Raw genomic sequence first — 21,481 nt, forward strand, 5'->3', positions numbered from 1 at the left:
ATTTTGCACAACTCTGTTAATGAACTTCTTGAATGCAATGCGTTCATCTTTGGTGACTTCTCGTGTGTCCGGTACTTCCATTCTTTCAGTTGATATGCTCATTAGTTCATTCACATGATCAGGCAGAAGGTGACTTCTTTCAGAACACAAAATTCTATTAAATGATGAAAAAGAACGCTCAACTGTAGCTGTTGTGACTGGGAGTAGCAAGAGATGAATTCCTACTTCTTTCATCCCAGGAAACAGAACACAAAGATCGGTTCGAGCCACTAGTGATGATAAAAAAGAAGTTGAAGTCAAATCTTCATTCATTCGTCGTATGATATTGAACTCTGTGTTCAAATTCTCTATTCTGTCCTAATCACATGGCAGCCCCATTGCTGGTAGTGCCTCACTCCACTCAACTGTCAGTGTTTTATAGGACAGGCATCTGTAAAAGCTACGTAGAGGTTGAGTAGAATCTAGAAGTCACTGTTGTAGATTTTAAAGAATCAAGTCTGTGTACTTTTTCAGTTGTCTTAACAAACACTTCTTGTCTTCTTCACTTAAGGATTCAATATAAATGCCTTCATTAGTCAACTTCTGGACTGAAGTCTTTGCTTCTTCCAGTACTTTTTCAATGGATAGATCTCTGATCCAAATGTAGCTTCTATTGCTGGACAAAGATCTACTACTGTTGTAGCAGATGCCTGGATGGCATTGTTTAATGACCCAGGTGGTTTCAATAGTAGACTTACGAGAGAGAGAATGGCAATAGTCTTCTCTGAACATAGTAGCAAAAGTAATCCACCAGCCTCACTACTTAGATCCATCCCATCTTGGTAGATACTTTCCAAAGCCAGTAATAACGGCTGGAGTAATTTTAAGACAACAGCCAAGGATCGCTCATGAGAAAGCCAGCGGGTTTTCCCAGGTTGAATTTGAACTTCAGTCCTAGTGTATCTTCTATATTTTCCAAGATATTCAGTCTTTTTGGACTCTTGCTGAAAAACGAATATAAGGAAGACATTAAATTTATAGCTTTTTTAATGTCTTTTGAAGATTCTGCAGCTCATACTAGTGCTAGTTGGAGTAGATGGCCTCTGCAGTGTGTATAGGAGAGATTAGGGTTACACTTTTCTCTGAGCAAAGCTTGTACTCCACCATGTCTTCCAGAGAAGTTTGCAGATCCATCAAATGCACAAGCAGCCATCTGTTTGGGGTCCAATTGACAAGCATTTAACTCTTCTAAGATGTGGGTTGTCACAGATGCAGCCGATGTGTCTTCTATAACTTGAACATCTAGAAATGCATCTACTGGTCTACCCTTGACATCAAGATAACGTACACAGTGACTTAATACTTGATGCCAATTTGCATCAGTGCATTCATCAGACATGTATGCAAATTTTTTGAATGTGGTGAGAGAGTTCTTCACTTTTTCAATTGTTGAGTCTTTCACTGTTGCACCGCATGCTTCTAGCCAGTCAGTTGAATTTCTTGCAGAAAGATAGTGAGCATTTGCTGGTCTTGTTCGGAACCAGTGTTCAACTTCAGGATGAATAAGTGACAATGCACTTAACATTGGCCTCCAGTTTGTAGTGTGTGGTATCTCTTGCTTATATAGAAAGTAGGACGCCACAGCCATGTTTGTTCGCATGAACTGTGTGTCTCCAGCATTCTTAACAGCCTCATTAAGTACTTCTAAAATTGGCTTTGAAAGTGGGCTTATAAGGCTTTCTGCATGTTGATACACTCCAGAGGCCTGGTGTTTTGCAGCCTTTTCATGTAGTTTGTCAACACTGGCTTTGCTGATCGGTTTGATGAACCAAGCTCCTCCACTTTTACCAGTTATAGCATTGGGAAGCTTTCCTTCTTCGTAAGCTTTTTTGCAAGAGGTGCACCAGTAGCCATCTTTTGTAACTTCAATAAATGGGAACACTTTGACCGACAAACATCGGGAACTGCCTTTAGGTTTTGGAGACACTGTTTCTTCAGTAGGTAGCTGTATTTGTGCTTCGGGCTGGTCGGATGTAGATATACCACTTGAACCTTCAGATGACATGTTGATATATTCTTGGTTCTTGATGTGTTCTTCACCTTGGTTAGTTTTTGAGGCCTTTGAATGGAAAAATTATTGTATTGTTTTTTGTCTTTTCATTTTCACTTTGACCTGCAACATATAAAAGAGATATGAATAAAGTAAATGTTTTGTTAGGATAATGCAAATTTAACATAAGGATAATGCAAGTTACACCAAAACACATAACAGGTCTAGATTTCTAAAAATATATAAATTTAAAAAAAAATGTACTTAATTTAAATTGACTTTTGAAAAGTAAGCCCTCATGGGATAAGAGGGAAGTCCTCTCATGGATCAGTAACTGGTTAAAAAATGGGAAACAAAGAATAGGAATAAATTATTAGTTTTCAGAATGGAGAGAGATAAATAGTGGTATCCCTGAGAGGTCAGTACTGGGACCATTACTGTTCAACATATTCAGAAATGATCTGGAAAAATGGGTAAACAGTGAGGTGGCAAAATCTGCAGATGATACAAAACTATTCAAGATAGTTAAGTCCCAGGCAGACTGCAAAGAGTTACAAAGGGATCTCACAAAACTGGGTGACTGGGCAACAAAATGGCAGATGAAATTCAATGTTGATAAATGCAAAGTAACGCACATTGGAAAACAATCTCAACTATATATACAAAATGATGGAGTCTGAATTAGCTGTTAACACTCAAGAAAGAGATCTTGGAGTCCTTGTGGATAGTTCTCTGAAAACATCCACTCAATGTGCAGCGGCAGTCAAAAAAGCAAACAGAATGTTGGGAATCATTAAGAAAGGGATAGATATTAAGACAGGAAATATCATATTGCCTCTATGTAAATCCATGGTACATGCACATCTTGAATACTGTGTGCAGATCTGGTCACCCCATCCCAAAAAAGATATATTGGAATTGGAAAAGGTACAGAGATGGGCAACTAAAATGATTAGGGGTATGAAACAGGAGGAGAGATTAAAATGACTGGGAATTTTCAGCTTAGAAAAGAGATGACTAAGGGGGGATATGATAGAGGTCTATAAAATCTTGACTGGTGTGAAGAAAGTGAATAAGGAAATGTTATTTAATCCTTCACATAACACAAGAACTAGCAGTCACCCATTGAAATTAATAGGCAGCAGGTTTAAAAAAAAACAAAAGGAAGTACTTCTTCACACAACATAAGTCAACCCGTGGAACTCTTTACCAGGGGATGCTGTGAAGACCAAAACTATAACAGGATTAAAAAAAGAACTAGAAAAATTCCTGGAGAATAGGTCCATCAGTGACTATTAGCCAGGATGGGGAGGGATGCAACACCATGGTCTGAGTGTCCCTAGCCTGTTTGCCAGAAGCTGGGAATGGGCAACAGGGGATGGATCACTTGATGATTCCCTGTTCTGTTCATTCCCTCTGAAGCACCTGGCCTCGACCACTGTCAGAAGACAGGATACTGGGCTATATGGACCATTGATCTGACCCAGTATGACCATTCTTATGTAAAAATTAATTATAATAATAAAAATGTTTAGTACAGAAACTCCCCAACATAATGACCTCTCAAGATAGCAACAATGTGAGATAACAAATTGGCAAATAATGCATTTTAAAAATCTTGGCCTACTAGGAAACATATATAAGTTTCCATTCCCAGTCACAAATCTAGCATTCTGGAGCAAAGTCACTAAAATATAGTCCAACAAACAAATGTTTATTTAACGTGCCCCTCACTTCCCTCCACCGCACCCCACTCACCGGTGTTGTCCTTGGTCAGTGGAGACTCAGAGTTCAGAGTTGCTTTCACGTGAGTTCACCTCCCAGGTAGGGGGCAAGAAGGCACCTTGCTCGTTCCTCCAGCTGCTCACTGTTCGCTCTGGCCACTGCTGTTTGTTGTGCCACCGTTCACTCCACCACTCTGTTGCCAATGGCCCTGTGCCGTCACCTTCTGCTGCCACCTGCCACTGTGACCTCTGCGAGTTGGTCTCTTGAGGCTCCACCCAGCTCTCAGTGATTTCAGATGAGCTCTCGGGGGGAGGGGGGGGAGAACCTCGCTGCTAGTGCAGTCTGGGTCCTCTCTTCCACAGAAACACTATCCCCACAGCACGACTAAGCACTTAGACCTGATTATCAGTGATTTCAGTTGCAGTGGTCACTTAACAGAACAAAAGACTATCTATGGAGCCTAATCAGCTCTGTCTTTAAACAGTGGAGAGGGACAGGTCCCCACCCTCTCTCTTGATGCCCTCAATCAGCACAGGCTAAGTACAGTTCTACTGCCCTTTACTCATACAATAAGAACATTTCATCCCCCCCGCCCCCGCATTCAAGTGATTTGTAACCCAACCCCAACCAAAATCTATCACTTGGGCAACACAGCTCTGTTTGCTGGGTACCTAGGTAGATTAGGTGTGAATGTAAATTCAATCTGGTCCTGAAGCCTTTCCCCCCAGCCCCAGCTCATCACTAGCTGTCAGGGAGAGCTCATTTAGACTTTGCTTACAAATCATCATTTAAAATTATTAGGTTGGCCAACATCACCGAAATGAATGCACTGACATTGTCATAAAAAACAACAGCTGTATAAGGAAGCTAGTCTATGTTCATACTTTTCATATCTATTATACTTTTTCAGATACATGTATTTTATCATACACTGTATATGCTTTTAAAGTGTGTATTAATGTTTAAATTTCAATTCAAATTTCGAAACAGTCACTAAAATTGGCATGTAATTAGTTCACAAAACTGGGGGGGAGGAGTGTTGGGAAAATTCAGGGAGGGTGTAGGGAAATCACTGCCCCTGACAGATGCTTATTTCAGCTAGTACTGAAGATAATGGGTTCACCATATACTATTTCACTGCATGTTGCTAGCAATTGAGGATCTACTATCAAAGTCTGAAATCCGCAAAGTAAACGATAGATTATTCTAGGACTAAACCCCTCCTCTCTGATAGTCTATATAACTTCAACAACACAAACAAAAAACCCCTAGACAAACATTCTGAAGGGAAATGCTAGCTTCAAACTGAATAGAAATTCCTGGTCAAACAACTTGATCCTTTCTAGCATCTTAACCAATCAATCTTGTTTGCATCATCACACTGTTTCCAGTAGACATGCACCTTAATCAAATCCACAGATCTGAGCATCCTGATCTTTGGGGAAGTTCACATTTGACTGTGAATTTTGCAGCTTAGGTGTATCCCTTCCTCTGCCCCACCAGGAGTATCAGATTAATTTCCACCTCCCTTCTAACATTTCCGGTGTCCATTCTCTGTAAAAGCCTTGGGTGATGGCTAGAGTGTTATTTTTTTCTCCACAGCATCTGCAACTTTGATATCTTTTAGTGATCAGAGCAAATGGAATGGTACTTTGTCAATTTCCCCTAATTTCAGCATGTTATTTCCAGTTAGAACAAATTGTAGCATACACAGAAGCTGTCTTCTCCAGTATGCTGGGAAATAAAATGAGCAAACTGGCAGCATCTGTCTTCTCTATATAGATGCACTGCTATAAAGGAAACATTCAGTCTTGAATATCTTCCATTGCTGGAGATGGTATAAAAGACAGAAGAGCCCCACTGGATTTTCAGATTCCAAGCAGAGTTTGTGGTGCAGGCGGTTCAATAATAAATCATCTGTTGATTTGTAAGCTTGAGCACATTTGATGCTGACTCACTGTGAGAATAAATAATGGAAGCACACAGTGTCATTTTACAGAGTTCCTGTTATGCTGCTTACTTTTTATGATTAATAATGAATTTAGTACTGACCGTGCACTTGGTGCTGTACAAAACAGAATGATAAAAAGAATCCTGGCTCCCAAGTGCTTAGAGTATAAAAGATAATTGCAGAGAAGACCGGATGAACTGGATGTTTTGATTTCTCTCATAATATAGTTCTTATCCATAAAATAGAGATAATGCTTCCTTTATCCTGCCATTTTAGACTATTAGCTCTTTGGAAGAGAGCTCCTGTGTTTGTACAGTACCTAGCATGATGGGACCTCTAGGCATTACTATAATACAAATAAGGATCTCTCTTTTTTTTTCTTATAAGCTTTGTGGAAGAAGCACAATTTTTATGGAAGGATTTGAATAGGAAGAGCGTAGCCGCTTGTTGATCACGAGGCCACTCTGTGCATAAAGAGCAGTGTGAATAAACAGGCAGAAATGGAAGAGGGAAAAGGAAACAAATGGGATGTTAAGGCTTGCTTTGCTGGAGTGTGATGGGGGTGGGAGGACATGATGGAAAAATATCTTAACCTCCAGCATGAAATAGTTTCTCTTTATAAATCAAATAAATATACTATTTGCACTTCTATAGCCCCTTCTATCTAAGGATCTCAACGTGCTGTGCATTCACCAGAAAATTAGGCTTTCACATTCTCAGCAGTAACCACATTCAGACAAAAAGAACAGGAGTACTTGTGGCACCTTAGAGACTAACAAATTTATTTGACCATAAGCTTTCGTGGGCTACAGCCCACTTCATCGGATGCATAGAATGGAACATACGGTAAGAAGATATTTATACATACAGAGAACATGAAAAGGTGGAAGTACCCATACCAACTGTAAGAGGCTAATTAATTAAGAGAAGCTATTATCAGCAGGGGAGAAAAACTCACAAAGGTACATGGACTTTTTGTTATAAAGGATTGCCCTATTGTGAGACTTAGCATAGATACATGCTACCATATCTGGAGTTGCAGACATTTTAGATGACACAGAGATTCCATACGTACTGCTGACCATGCCACAGGCAAATATTCTACTTCTTCGAGTGCTTGCTCGTGTAGATTCCATTCTAGGTGTGTCGTGCCCACGTGCAGTCGTCGGAGATTTTTGCCTTAGCAGTACCCATAGGGTCGACTGTAGCGCCCTTGAGTGCCATGCTCATGCGCTGGTATATTAGGCACTGCTGACCCTACACCCTCTCAGTTCCTTCTTACCGCCCATGAGAGTTGGTCAGTCACAAGAGCATTAGCAGTTCTTACAGTCCATTGTTCTCTCTCCTTTGTTGTTAGTTGTTAGGTACTTAGTTAGACCTTTAAGTTAAGTGTTCGAGTAGTTGTTTAGGTGTTAGAGTCTTGGCCGGGACTAGCATGTCCCGTTTCCCAGGCTTTAAGCCATGCTCAGTGTGCAGCCACCCGATGCCCACTAGTGAACCCCATGAGAGCTGTTTAAAGTTTTTGGGGCAGTTCCACAGAAAGGACAAATGCAGGATCTGCAAAAATTTTGCCCTCAAACTCAAATGGAGCAGGATATCCACTTGAGGGCCCTCCTCATGGAGGCTGCGCTTTGTCCTACCTTGGAGCCGTCCCGATTGGACTCCATGCCCAGCACCTTGGCGTCAGCACGCAGCACACCACCGGCACTGGAACCCTACCAGCACCATGCCTCCTCCCCAGTGCCTAAGAAGTAGTTGAATTCAACAAGCCCGCTGGCACCGCAGAAAAAGGGGGCTTCTGGCAAAGGACTTTTGGCAGGCCACATGCCTGCACCAGAGCTGCTCGGGGGTACTTATACGGTCAGACCCCCTAGTCCAGCCAGGGACCCGCGTCCAACTCCTGGGAGCGGCAGGGAGTCTAGTCCCCTAGTAGGGTCATCTGTGCCCGAAGCCAGCCCGGCGGCCAAAGAGCAAGTAGGCTGACCAGCACCACAGACACCAAGCCAGGCGACGGAACCGGCCAAGGCCCCAGCATCTACGGGCAAGCTGGTTATGGGACTGCCCCCTAAAGCAGCGGCGCATCCCCGCTCCGCAGGCATCGATCCCCATCACCGCGGCCTCGGTTCCTGATTAGAAGACACAGGTCCCTGCCACCAAGGTCTCCGCCTGCAAGGCACAGAACGCCTGAGTCATGACACCGATCCCTGTATCCATGGTACTGTCTGGCTTCCCACCGGAGTTTGCCATGGTGCAGATCTCTATCGCGTAGAGTTCATTGGAGTTCATAGAGTTCATTGGAACGGTCCTTGACTCTACTCAGGCCAGAGCCTTCCTCCCGAAGCTTGGTTCCAAGCCATGGTGGACCTGATCTCGTGCATGCAAGCCCACCCTCTCACCACCACTCACACGTGGCTATGATTGTTGGGCCACATGGCGGCCTGCACTTACTTGGTCTAGCACATATGGCTCCACTTCAGGCTCGTGCAGGCATGGCTGGTGTTGGTCTATGTCCCCAACAGACACAGTGTGGACCATTTGGTCAGGGTCCCGGACCACGTACTGTCATCACTCGCATGGTGACGGAATCCTGCATCGGTGTTGGAGGAGGTTCCCTGCGTGGCTCCATCCCAATCCGTGACCCTCATCTCCGATGCCTCAGACCTGGGGTGGGAAGCCCACTTGGGCGATCTCAGCACGCAAGGTCGTTGGTCGAGTCACAATCGCTCCCTACACATCAACCTCAGGGAGCTCAGAGCGGTTCGCCTGGCCTGTCAAGCCTTCCTACCTCACATAAAAAGCAAGGTGGTCCAGGTCCTAACGGACAATACAGCGACTATTTTCTATATCAACAAGCAAGGCAGGGACAGGTTGTCTGCCCTTTCCCAGGAAGCCCTCAGGGTCTGGGACTTCTGTGTATAACACGACATCCATCTTGTAGCCTCACACCTCCCCGAGGCCCAGGAATGCTTTGACAGATCGCCTCAGCAGGACTTTCTCGTCTCGCCATGAGTGGTCCCTCCATCCAGAAGTGGCCAGCTTCATCTTCCAGAGGTGGGGAACGCCCCAGGTGGACCTGTTCGCGTCCAGGCAGAACAGGAAATGCCATGTTTTCTGCTCGATTTGGGAGATCAACAGAGGCTCCCTGTCGGATGCTTTTCTGCTCCCATGGTCGGGAGCTCTGTTATATGCCTTCCCTCCGGTGCCACTGATTTACAGAGTCCTCGTCAAAATCAAGCAGGACAGGATGAAGGTGATCCTCATAGTGCCGGCTTGACCAGCACTGGTCACGCTGCTGGACCTCTCGTTGGCTGGTCCATTACAGCTGCTACTCAGGCCAGACCTGCTGTCCCAAAACCACGGCAATCTTCCGCATCTGAACCTGATGGCGCTGCACCTGACAGCTTGGCTGCTGCATGGTTAAATGCAGAGGAGCCAGATTGCTCGGCCTCTGTCCAGCAGGTTCTGTTGGGCAGCAGAAAGCCCTCCACCAGAGCGACTTACCTGGCCAAATGGAAGTGGTTCACTTATTGGACCTTGGCTAAAGGCATTCGGCCTGAGTGTGTCTCGCTGCAGTTGATCATGGACTACCTTCTGCATCTCAAGTGCCAAGGCCCATCCCTTTCATCTGTCAAGGTCCACTTGGCCGCTATTTTGGCCTTCTGTCTGCTGCTTGAGGGTAGGTCGGTTTTTGCCCGGGATATGACTGCCAGGTTCCTCGAGTGCCTCTACTCATACGTCAGGGACCCTGTTCTGCCATGGGACCTGAATCTTGTGCTGTCACGGCTCACGGGACCCTCCTTCAGGCCTCTGGCTTCCTGCTCTCTCCTTCTCCTGTCCTGGAAGATCGTGTTCCTAGTTGTGATAGCCTCCATCTGCCGGGTCTCCGAGATTAGAGTGCTTACCTCGGAACCACCCTATACAGTCTTCTACAAAGACAAGGTCCAGCTGCGGCCACACCTGGCTTTCCTGCCCAAGGTGGTCTCGCAGTTTCATATGGGCCAGGACATTTACCTACCTGTCTTTTCCAAAGCTGCATAAGTCGGAGGAGGAGTGTAGATTGCATTCTCTAGATGACAGGAGGGTGCTAGCCTTCTACATTGAAAGGACCAAGCCATTCCGCAAATCGACGCAATTCATCGCAGTGGCTGACATGATGAAAGGTCGTCCAATGTCCGCTCAAAGAATTTCTTTTTGGATCACTGCCTGCATTTGCTGCTGTTACGATCAGGAGATGGAGCCACCTTGGGTGATTGTCACTGCCCACTCAACCAGGGTGCAAGCCTCTTTGGCAGTTTTCCTAGCCCAAGTGCCTATCCAGGACATCTGTAGGGCGGCCAGCTGGCCGTCCATCCGTCCACATGTTCACGTCCCGTTATGCACTTACCCAGCAGGCCCGGAACGATGCTGGCTTCAGTAGAGCAGTACTGCAAGCTGCTAAATTGTGAGCTCCAAGCCCACCTCCGAGAATACTGCTTGTGAGTCACCTAGAATGGAATTGACATGAGCAAGCACTCAAAGAAAAAATGGTTACCTACATTTTCATAACTGTTCTTCGAGCTGTGTTGCTCATGTCCATTCCATTACCCACCCTTCTGCTCCTCTGTCGGAGTTGCCGGTAAGAAGAAACTGAGAAGATGTAGGGTCGGCAGCGCCTAATATACTAGTGCATGATCGCGGCACTCAAGAGGGGGCTACAGCCGACCCTATGGGTACCGCTAAGGCAAAAATCTCCAATGACTCTGCATGTGGACACGCACACACCTAGAATGGAATGGACATGAGCAACACATCTCAAAGAACAACTGTTACGAAAAGGTAGGTAACCGTTTTTTTAAGGTTTTAATGCCTCCATCATACATGAAAGATATGCATGTGCTGGTTGTAAGGTCAGTTAAGGACTGAGGTAAAATTGTTGGATGACTGTAACTGTGCATTTCTGTATTTCCTTGTGTGAGGCTTTTTTCTTTAAGTGTAATTTTAACTTTGTCTTTTCCTAAAGAATGAAAATTCCAAAATTTTTTTTTTGCCTTTTCAGAACACTGGCTTTGGTTAAACCTGATGCAGTGCCCAAGATTGGAGAACTAATTGATATCATCATTAATACTGGGTTTACAATAACTAAAGCCAAAATGATGGTACTTTCACGGTAAGGCTCTATTAACGTTCCCTGTAGGATTTGATTATTTTGTACTGAAGTGTATCCTCACAGTTATTCCATGTTATTCAGAACATTCCATCTATTCCACTGAGTAGCAAAGAGAATAATGTTTCATAATCAGATCTAGGTTTCTCATATGATGCCTAATTCAGGATGTTTGTTGGGCTTAGCCTGCAGCAGAGCCTGTCTCCTGGCAATCCAGTGAATACAGCTGGCTCTGATAGAAGCTGTCTGATTGAGCCATCTGATTGACTGAAGGAATGAACAGGCTGATACTTATGCTCAGTAGCAGTTCAGCTGCTGCTCAACGCATTCTTAGCCCATAGCTGTGTTTGGTCCTGCCCTTGCCCCCACTTCCTCTAGCTTGGTTCCTGCTCCAGCCTCAGGCTGCTCCTGTTCCACCCCCCAACTCCTTTTGACTTCTGATTCCCAGCTCAGATCCTCGACTCCACCTTCTGTCTGTAAATCCGATTGACCCTTAGGCTTTGGACTCTAACGCCTGCCTGTGGTCCTTCACTTCGCATCTGGATTCAGCTCAAACTGGTATGCCAAAGTCATGCTCCAGCCATTAGGCCATCCTGCCCACAACTCGCTCACTGATAGTTTGAGGAACCCAAAAGATTGAACAAGGGCGGGTAAGATGGATTCCTCAGAGGCAGCCATGCCCCTGCAGGACATTTTGGGAATCCAGCAGCCCCTACGGTCCCAGGTTATGGTCTTGCAGTACAAACTGCAGCGCTACAGGCTCAAGCTGTCCCACCTGTATCTGCTGCCCTGGCTTCTAGGGAGTTGGAGATTTTAATGCAGGATAAGTTTGATGGGGACCATAACAAATTCCGTGGTTTCATGAGCTAGTGCTGGCTCCTGTTCCTGCATTGGCCCCAGTCATTCTCCACTGACCAGACCCAAGTAGGACTTATTATTAGTCTGCTAACCAGGGAGGCCCTGGTCTGGGCATCTCCCCTCCTGGAGACTTCTACCCCCATAATGGGACAGTTCGAAGAGTTCCATGTGTCCCTTCTGAAACCGTATGTGGAGTATCCCTTTCCCAGCCACTCTGCTCCATCACCACCTCCCACAGATGCCCAGGCCAAAAGGAGCACGAGGTCTGGGAAATCCAAGATTCCGATAGAATGTGAGGCAAACTCAGACCCTTGGCTCCATCTTTTGACTGTCACTCCAGTTGACCAGCTTAGGCTTTAGTCTCTGACTCCTTGCTATGACCCTGGGCTTTGCTCCTGGAACCACCCGCTCTGGATTCAGCTCTAACTGGTAGGCCAGACTCTTCATCCAATGATTAGGCCAGACTGCCCATGACTCAGTCGCTGACAATGTCTGAGTAATACAAAAATGTTGTATACAAATGTCATTGGTCTTACTGTAAGTAAATATAGTGTATGCCTTTTATAAAACTGAAATCAATATCATGGATTTAAAGCTCAGATAATGTTTCTTTGCCCCTGCCCTGAATTGCTTGACTTCATAATGCAAACTGAACTGATGATTGTTGTATAATTCTATAGAGGTGGTTGGGTTATTGCCTTGCAATAAATCCACATTCTTAAAATCATAGGACTGGAAGGGACCTCAACCTTAACCACCCTGACAGATAGGAAGTTTTTCCTAATGTCCAACCTAAACCACCCTTGCTGCAATTTAAACCCATTGCTGCTTGTCCTATCCTCAGAGGCTAACAAGAACAATTTACCTCCCTCCCTCCTTGTAACAATCTTTTATGTACTTGAAAACTGTTATCATGTGCCTCTTCAGTCTTCTCTTCTCCAGCCGAAACAAGCCCAATTTTTTCAATCTTCCCATAGGTCGTGTTTTCTAGTCCTTTAATCATTTTTGTTGTTCTCCTCTGGACTTTCTCGTTTGTCCACATTCTTCCTGAAATGTGGCACCCAGAACTGAACACAATACTCCAGTTGAGGCCTAATCAGCACAGAGTGGAGTAGAAGAATTACTTCTCATGTTTTGCTTACAACTCTCCTGCTAATGCATCCCAGAATGATGTTTGGTTTTTTTTGCAGCAGTGTTACACTGTTGGCTCATATTTAGCTTGTGATCCACTATGACCCCAGATCCCTTTCTACAGTATTCCTTCCTGGGCAGTCATTTCCCACTTTGTATGTGTGCAACTGATTGTTCCTTCCTAAGTAGAGTACTTTGGATTTGTTCTTATTGAATTTCATCCTATTTATTTCAGACCATTTCTCCAGTTTGTCCAGATCATTTTGAATTTTAATCCTATCCTCCAAAGCACTTGCAACTCCCAGCTTGGTATCGTCCTCGAAGTGTATTCTCTATGCCATTATCTAAATCATTGATGAAGATATTGAACAGATCCGGACCCAGAACTGATCCCTCTGGCACCCCACTCAATATGCCCTTCCAGCATGACTGTGAACCACTATTGATTACTCTCTGGGAATGGTTTTCCAACCAATTATGCACCCACTTTGTAGTAGTTCCATCTAGGTTGTATTTTCCTACTTTGTTTATAAGAAGGTCATACTAAAGTCGATATAAAGTCAAGATTTGGCTCTAGGATCACAGAGCCCTGCTCCCCGGACACACCACAACCTGTTGGGCATGAGTAAGGACAGGGCCAGGGCCAGCCCATGCGTGGATTTTGAACCCCCTACCTTGTGTCCCCCCATGTTCCTGAGCAGCAAAATTTGGTAACGAGGGCATGCTGGGGAAAGAAGAAAGGAAGAGTTGGTAGATCTCCCATGAAGGATTTCCCCAAAGTCACTGCACTGCTCCTCAGCTGTGGCTATGTCAGACCTCTCTACTCAACGTCTCTGAGAGGAAAAATCATTCTCACAGGATTCTTACTCTTGCATCTTGTGGTTCCAGTACAAGACAAAGGGAGGTATTCCTTTATCTTTTCTGTCCTCTGAGGTAGTGGTAGAACAGTGCTAGACCACCCCTTCAGTAGTCACATATTGCTGTCTGTGACTATTCCAGTCCCCAGAACCTGCTACACAGTTCCAGTTCTTGAGTGCAGCCCTCTCATCCCTGCAGTCTTCTCTTAATATGAACCATTTTGTGGCCTGACTTAACTTCTGCTGTCTTGGTGCGTTGCTCCTGGAGCACTGGGTGCTTCCTTGTTTTTATATGTCTGTTTCTCTGTTGAACCACTTTATATATTTTGGATTTTACTTACCTTGAGGAAAAGAAATCCAAACAGTTTATATAAGATGTAAATTTTTATTACCTTTTGTTTAGAAAAGTCCCTTGCCTGCCCTGCAAAATGAAATATTATTATTAACGAACCCATAATTGGACAGTGATGTGGGATGAATCTAAAATGGTGGCTGGGTATTTGTGGTTTTCACAGGACCCTGTACTTTTGTCTCTTGGACTTGCACCATATTTTTAGTGATAGCCTATAGTAATGCCAAAGTCCTAATCCCAAATATCCCTCTAGGTTGGCTTGTCCAGATCAGCTTCTGCTTTTTTTAATTAATTTATTTTTTTTTACTGCTGACATTTGCCTGGCAGACCCTGTTAACTTGAGTCACACCTTTTGTAAAACCCATTGCTTCGATATGAAAGCAAGGGCAGACGCCTGCTTCCATATGTCAGTTCTCCAGTCTCTTCAGCTAATCACTTCTCAAATCAGCTCATTGTCCAAGATGAATGCAACTTTCCATGTTCTACAAGTGGGGATCTGCTGACAGAGAATGGGAACTAGGGTTACAGCTAGCAAGATTGTCTTTATATTTAATGCCATAGGAGATTTTTGACTAAGCAGTAGGGCTGAGCAAATATTTTTGAAAAAATATCCACAAATATTTGTTCAGATTTATACATTATGTAGCTTAGACTGAGTTCATGCCCCCATTCTGTACACTTTCCATGAATATTCTAGTGAATTAGCTTATTGGTAGGAATTATTGCTGAAATAGGGAATTTTAAGCAAATATTTAGAAAATTTGTGGAAAGTAGTTTTTGATTTGACATAATGAGTATTCACATGAAAAGCTTCCTTCTGAAAGCGTCACTCCTCCAATCAATAAATAGAAACATACCACAAGACCTGTCCAATTAAAATGGCTCAAATTTTGAATGTCAGATACTTGCAGTTGAAAAGCAACACATTTAGAACTACTGGAAGGATATACTCTTCTACAGATTAGTTACATGTTGTGTAACTCATTCCTACAAGATTCCATACAAGCCATGAGCTTAGTAGAATTCGAAAGAGGACCCAGAGGATTATCAATTTTTCTGGGTAAAAGGAATATTCAGAGTTGCACTTGTTATGATAAAAATGTATCAGGTATATTAACCCTGATGCTTTAGGGTATAAGCCACCCACAAACTACCTGGTATTGGGAGAAACTTCCCACTTAGGCACATTAATGAATAATTATACATTAATGATTCATGCAAGGTTTTTTAAAAATCTTTTCTAGGAAAGAAGCAATGGATCTCCACGTAGACCATCAATCAAAGCCCTTTTACAAGTAAGTACATACTTTTGAGGTTATGTTCATTTACTGTACAGGAAAAGATTGTCCTGGAGAACTTTCTTTACAGTGCATGGCATTCATTTCACATGCCTGTGACACTACAAGAATGTGGCAAAACCAGAACTGGGCTTAAGTTTCAAGGGAGCCTATGCAAAGTTTTGTGTGGGGACCCCATCCATCTTCCTCCTAAGATGGACCTAGCTGTCCGGTGCCTAGTTCCACAATCCTATGCCCCATCGAGCGCCAATGAATGCATCCACCCTATGAGATGTGAAAAGGACCCTAGCTAAAAAGAAGCACGAGAGGGAGACTCTCCGGATACAGAATATGGCTTGCAATCAGTGAGAATTGCAGAGTACCATCCAGTCCTGGATACCCTTCTGGTAGCAAATACGCAAAAGCACAAGTATTTCAAAAATTGTGGCACCTGGGGCACATGTCTTATGTATGGCTGATCCTGGACAAGATACAGAACTCTGTGTAAAAAGAACGAGGAGTACTTTTGGCACCTTAGAGACTAACAAATTTATTTGAGCATAAGCTTTTGTGAGCTAAAACCTGTGTGTGGCTCTGCTGTTTCGTATTGCATGAAACTATGAAATACTTGATCTCTCTAGAAACACTGGATGAAAATATTTATATATTTGTGTGTATGTAGCTGTATAAAATCTTTTTCAGTTTCCTCATGCATCAAGTTTAATTAGGGTGCATAATGGATAAATGCTATTTGTTATTTACATGTAGGCTTTATCCGATTAGCAAAGACGGTGGGGTAGCTAATCTATTCCTGAGTCTGGACCCAGGTTAACAGCTTTTATCACAGTGTAGTTGGTCAAGGCCAACCCTAGTTAGGGCTTGTCTACACTGCCACTTACAGCGCTGAAACTTTCCTCGCTCAGGGGTGTGAAAAAACAGTTCCCTGAGCGATGCAAGTTTCAGCGCTGTAAAGAGGCAGTGTAGACAGTGCACCAGCGCTGGGAGCTATTCCTCTCGTGGAGGTGGTTTTTTTCCAGCACTGGGACAGCTCTCTCCCAGTGCTGGAACTGCGACTACACAGCTACGTTAAAGTACTGCGTGACAGCGCTTTAACGTCAGCTGTGTAGACATACTTACGTTTTTGGTCATGCAGAACAAGAAATTGCAACTGACAGAGAGCCAAGTGCAGCACTGTTGTGAGGTTCCTGAGCATTGGGAATATAGTAATTGCCACCTAATTCTAGGAGCAGCAATTGGTTTGTGTAGGTGCAGGTTGTTTCCTTCTGTCCACTGTAGAGAAATGACCCTAGGAAATGTCAGACTATAGCAGGGGTCAGCAATGTTTCAGAAGTGGTGTGCCGAGTCTTCATTTATTCACTCTAATTTAAGGTTTTGTGTGCCAGTAATACATCTTCATGTTTTTAGAAGGTCTCTTTCTATAAGTCTATAATATATAACTAAACTATTGTTGTATGTAAAGTAAATAAGGTTTTTAAAATGTTTAAGAAGCTTCATTTAAAATTAAATTAAAATGCAGAGCCCCCCGGACCGGTAGCCAGGACCCGAGCAGTGTGAGTGCCACTGAAAATCAGCTCGCGTGCCGCCTTTGGCACGCATGCCATAGGTTGCCTACCCCTGGACTATAGTATAGATCCTAGGAAAACAAAGAGTTGTCATTTTTTCTTTGCTAAGTAAGTCTGCTTGAATAAATTTATAAATGAAGAAGAGTTCTGTCTGCAGTGTTATTTCATGGATTGCTAAACTAACGGCCGGCTGAGAAACTGTAAGCCCTCTATTCACTATGATGTACTCTGTCTGCCATCCAGAGATACCTGATATCTGTTGTATGGGATTTTGCTATAGTAAGTGAACCGAAAAAGTATCCTCACGCTGATAAAATTTAAATTCTCATACCCAATTACATATAGCATTTTATTAGAGGTTTATTATGGTGTTTCATAAACAGGACTTTCAGATTTAATTGGCAAGATCGGTAGTTAATGAAAGTTTACTGAATAGCAGGAAAAAGTAGCTATTAACTTTTTGGGGATTAAATGTTAAATTTCATATTTTACATATGCATTAATGTAAATAGCTTGCGCAGCAGTTATTTTTAAGAAATAAGGAGCATTTCAGAAATTATTTTTGTCCCTGTGTCTGTATTTGTCTATAAGCCATAAAAAAGTAACCTTAACAATAACTGAATAAAAAAAAATCTCGCACAACTTTTTCATTCATTGTGCAGCATCCAGCCTTCAAACTGAATGAGGTGGGTTGCTGCTGAGATGATAGTATGTGACTGTATCAGAGGGGTAGCTGTGTTAGTCTGAATCTGTAAAAAGCAACAGAGGGTCCTGTGGCACCTTTAAGACTAACAGAAGTATTGGGAGCATAAGCTTTCGTGGGTAAGAACCTCACTTCTTCAGATGCAAGTAACTGTAACTGAAAGCTATATCATGATGAATATGTTCATGGGAGCAGAATTAAGGTTACATGTATTCAAAGTTAACTTTGGGATTTCCTGGTTTTTGAGTCTTTAACCATGCATTCCTTATGTTTTCCTCACATCACCTTCTCTTTATTCAAATCTTTCCCCAATATCTGATGACTTCCATGATACCAAGAAATTGTGAGTTTGCAATACAAAAAGTAACAAACAACTTTCTTTTCCCTGCTCTGTATTTCCCATTATATAGTGACTTCTCAGTCTGTCTGTTTCAATGGAAAGACTGCAGCAGACTGCAAGGAAGGGATTGTCTTTATCTCTGTGGCTTGTACAGCACTGCCTGTGCTAAACAAATAAGAAATTAGTGTTATAAAATTACATACAGTATATTTTCGTCTTATCTTACTTTTTCCCTTATTCACACATTATTAGCAAGGCTAATAGGGGCCTCTTTCACTAGAATTCAGTTTCCCATTTCAGTGAGGGGCAGAGATTAGAGTCCCCTCCATGTCTCATGGGGAAGAAGCACATGGTGGAGTGAATATTTTGAGGCGACACACATGTTTGATGCAAGGCCTCTCACAGATGTGAGGGAGCATGCACAGATTGAGTGTGTGTCCCTCTGTGAGAGAGAGAAGCTAATTGGAGAGGATTGCAAGTACTGGATAAGAGGATTTAGAGGTGAATGAAGAAGGCAGAGGTCTTGTTGAGATGAGTTCCTGTCTGCATCCTGTAAAACTTGCCCATACCGGTATTGCCCTGGCCTCTTCTTTTGTCATTCAGTGTTGCACGCATTCTAAAGCAATATGCATTTCCTCACCTTTTGGGGGCGAAGCCAGACTTTGAGGCACCTGCTCCCCTACTTGGTGTAAACTTTGCTTGTGCCAATCAGAAACGAACACAAACAGGTTTTGGGCCCCGTCCCCTATGACACTTCTATGATGTCATAGTTGGTACTTTATGGGCTGCCTGCCATGTGCAGGCAGGGAGAGGAGAAAGAAAAACGAATCCTGTGTATCCTGTGTACACCCGTAACCGAGCCTGATCACCTCGAAGCCTCTCTCTCAGCTCACGTGTTTCAAACAGAGTTTCTACGTTTGCCGGTCGTTATGCGTTGGTTTGTGTTTGTAAGTATCAGTTATTACTAATTGCTGCATCTTTGTTTATAAATATTGTTAGTAGATATTTTAGTCATTGTGTGTTTTAAGTTTCATTAACTCTATTAGCTAATCAAACGCTGCTCCCTTACCCCTTGTAATTATCCCCAATAAAACTTTAAATTGATTAATTTTAGTTGTGTGTGTGTGTGTGTCTGCAGTTTGCAGCGTGACCCATACTCTCCTTGCATCCCTTACCAATATAGTCTATTGCCACGTGCAGCCTGGTAAATAACAGGCCTGCATTTTCTTTCGCCCCTGCGTGCCCGTGGCAATCCACATGGCGTCACGAACAGGATGCAAGGGAGTTGGGCCATGCCCGTGGCACGCTGCAGACCGCGCAGATGATGAAACTGAACAGTTCCAACATTTGCAGTTTCACCTTTTTACTAGCCAAAATTCGACTGATCCAAAAATAGAATGGATCTGTTCCCTTGGCTCGGGTAAGGATTGCAAGTACTGGATAAGAGGATTTAGAGGTGAATGAAGAAGGCAGAGGTCTCTAATAGGAGTGTTCATGTTGCCTTAATGAGGAAAAATGTACAGGCTGAGTAGAGTCTGTTAGATGGGCACCAATGTGTCTACAATGTGGAAGGAGCATTGAGCACAAGTGGAAAGAAGGAATGGCTCACCCGTGGTTTTTTGCCTCCATTTCCCCTGCCTTATCCTACCCAGTATTCCTCCAGAGCCTGGTGTTACACACCGTCATGTGTGATAATTTGTGCTGTGGACTGTTATCCTTTCCTATGACACTAGTGAGAGTTGAGAACCGGTCCATAGATTTTGTTGTTCTCTGTATAGTGAATTCCCTGCCTGCTCTATGTCTGTTTTGCAGTGAGCTTCTCCAGTTTATTACGAGTGGTCCTGCTGTTGCCATGGAGATTTTAGGAGATGATGCTGTGTCTGAATGGAAAAAGTTACTGGGACCTGCAAACTCTGGCGTGGCTCGTTCTGATGCCCCGGGCAGCATTAGAGCAATGTTTGGAACAGATGGCATAAGAAATGCAGCTCATGGCCCTGACTCTTTTGCTTCTGCTGCTCGAGTAAGTTTTTAAATATATTTATTCATTATGTTCATTTGCTAAGCTGTATTTTTACTTAATCTGATGATCAGGCTGCAATCAGTACAGAAATCCCATTTATTTTTTTCATTTGAATTTAGTGCTGATTTAAATGTTCTTCAGTGACACGTTTGTAGACAGAGTCTTTATCCACAGTGCAAATAGCAACTGTGCAAGCTATACTGCCTATATACTTCCACCCCGGCCTGGAGGGACTAACCTTAAAAAATGTGGCCAAGGACACTGAGACTAACCCATCTGCCACATTCTGTACCACTTTCTGGCAGAATTCGATTATTATTTTTTTATAATTTCAGCAGATATTGAGGTTTGTAAGATTTTTTTTTTTTTAAGATTTTTATCTATTTAAATGTTCACAGCTGCAGGAAATTATGGGGAGGCAGTCAGGTAATTCTTTAATGACAGTAGACATTGAGATTCAAAAGGTTAAAGCTTTATAAACTGCAAAAACTCAAATTGTCAACATCACATGTCAAAATGGACAGAGTAAAATATCCTTACATGAACTAATACCTGCTCTTACTATTCATTCGTTAGTCCATTTGTAACAAGCCTGATTCAAAAATCTAAATCACTGGATTTGACCCATAAAGTCTTACTTTGTGTATATGTGTAAATTTTGATTATTACCAAAGAAAATATTTTTGTTGGTTTGTGTGTCTATGCTAAAATCAACATTTGCCAATTAAAATGTAATCCTTCCAAGCCTATATATAATACAGATGCTTTAACTTTGAGTTAATTATGTAGACTGCATGGCTTAGCAATGCAAATTCTAAAAAGCTAGGAAATAAGCAGTTAAATCATTCAACGCCCCATCAACGTTCCACTCATCCCTTCCCAACCATAATTACTTCCTTTCCGCCACCCACAGCCCACATATCTCAACCGTCATCCTGAACAATCAGCAGGCACCCTGGAATTCCAACCATGTTCAGAGCTTATAGTCCTGTGTTTTGATGGTTAATATGAGTAAGAGCTTTCATAAATTTCATCGTATGTGGCTTTGGACTGGTGTGTGTAAGTGAGGTAAAATATCATTTTACAATCAGTTTGCAATCTGTTTTTCTGTAATATTTAGGAAAAGCTGTAGGATTGGGTGACCGCTTATAAATATTTATGTAGAAGTTACAGAGTTGAAATTTGTGAGTGCATGGTGGTGTTACAGATGTGTGGTTGCATATTGATCAGTATGAGTGTGTGCTGTGAAGTGAAATAAATGGGGTGTTTGAATGACTTAACACAAACTGAAATACGCCAATAAATAGTTGTAGCTAAACAAGCTTAACTCAAAGTTAACAGAGGTTCTGTGTGGACATTTCCCATGTTTTAATAAGCTTGTATCAATGTTAGCAGTTAATCATGTAGATGGCTCTCCCCTTTATATCCCCCACAGATTCCCAGATTGTTACTCTTCTGTGCATATCCTGAATTGCCCCAGGCTTCACTTTGCATAACCCTGCTCATCCTTAA

General features: G+C 43.0%; 1 protein-coding gene across 1 annotated transcript in view; it reads left to right on the plus strand.

The window, feature by feature from the left end:
- NME7 (NME/NM23 family member 7) overlaps positions 1-21,481 on the plus strand; it is a 189,803-nt gene that overhangs the window by 46,991 nt on the left and 121,331 nt on the right. The window contains exons 4-6 of the mRNA XM_026659006.2: positions 10,741-10,851; positions 15,291-15,341; positions 19,762-19,969. Of these exons, the coding sequence (XP_026514791.1) occupies positions 10,741-10,851; positions 15,291-15,341; positions 19,762-19,969 (370 nt within the window). The remainder of the gene's footprint in view (positions 1-10,740; positions 10,852-15,290; positions 15,342-19,761; positions 19,970-21,481) is intronic.

Source organism: Terrapene carolina, unplaced genomic scaffold (genome assembly GCF_002925995.2).
Source record: "Terrapene carolina triunguis isolate 2854851 unplaced genomic scaffold, T_m_triunguis-2.0 Scaffold558, whole genome shotgun sequence".
NCBI lineage: Eukaryota > Metazoa > Chordata > Testudines > Emydidae > Terrapene > Terrapene triunguis.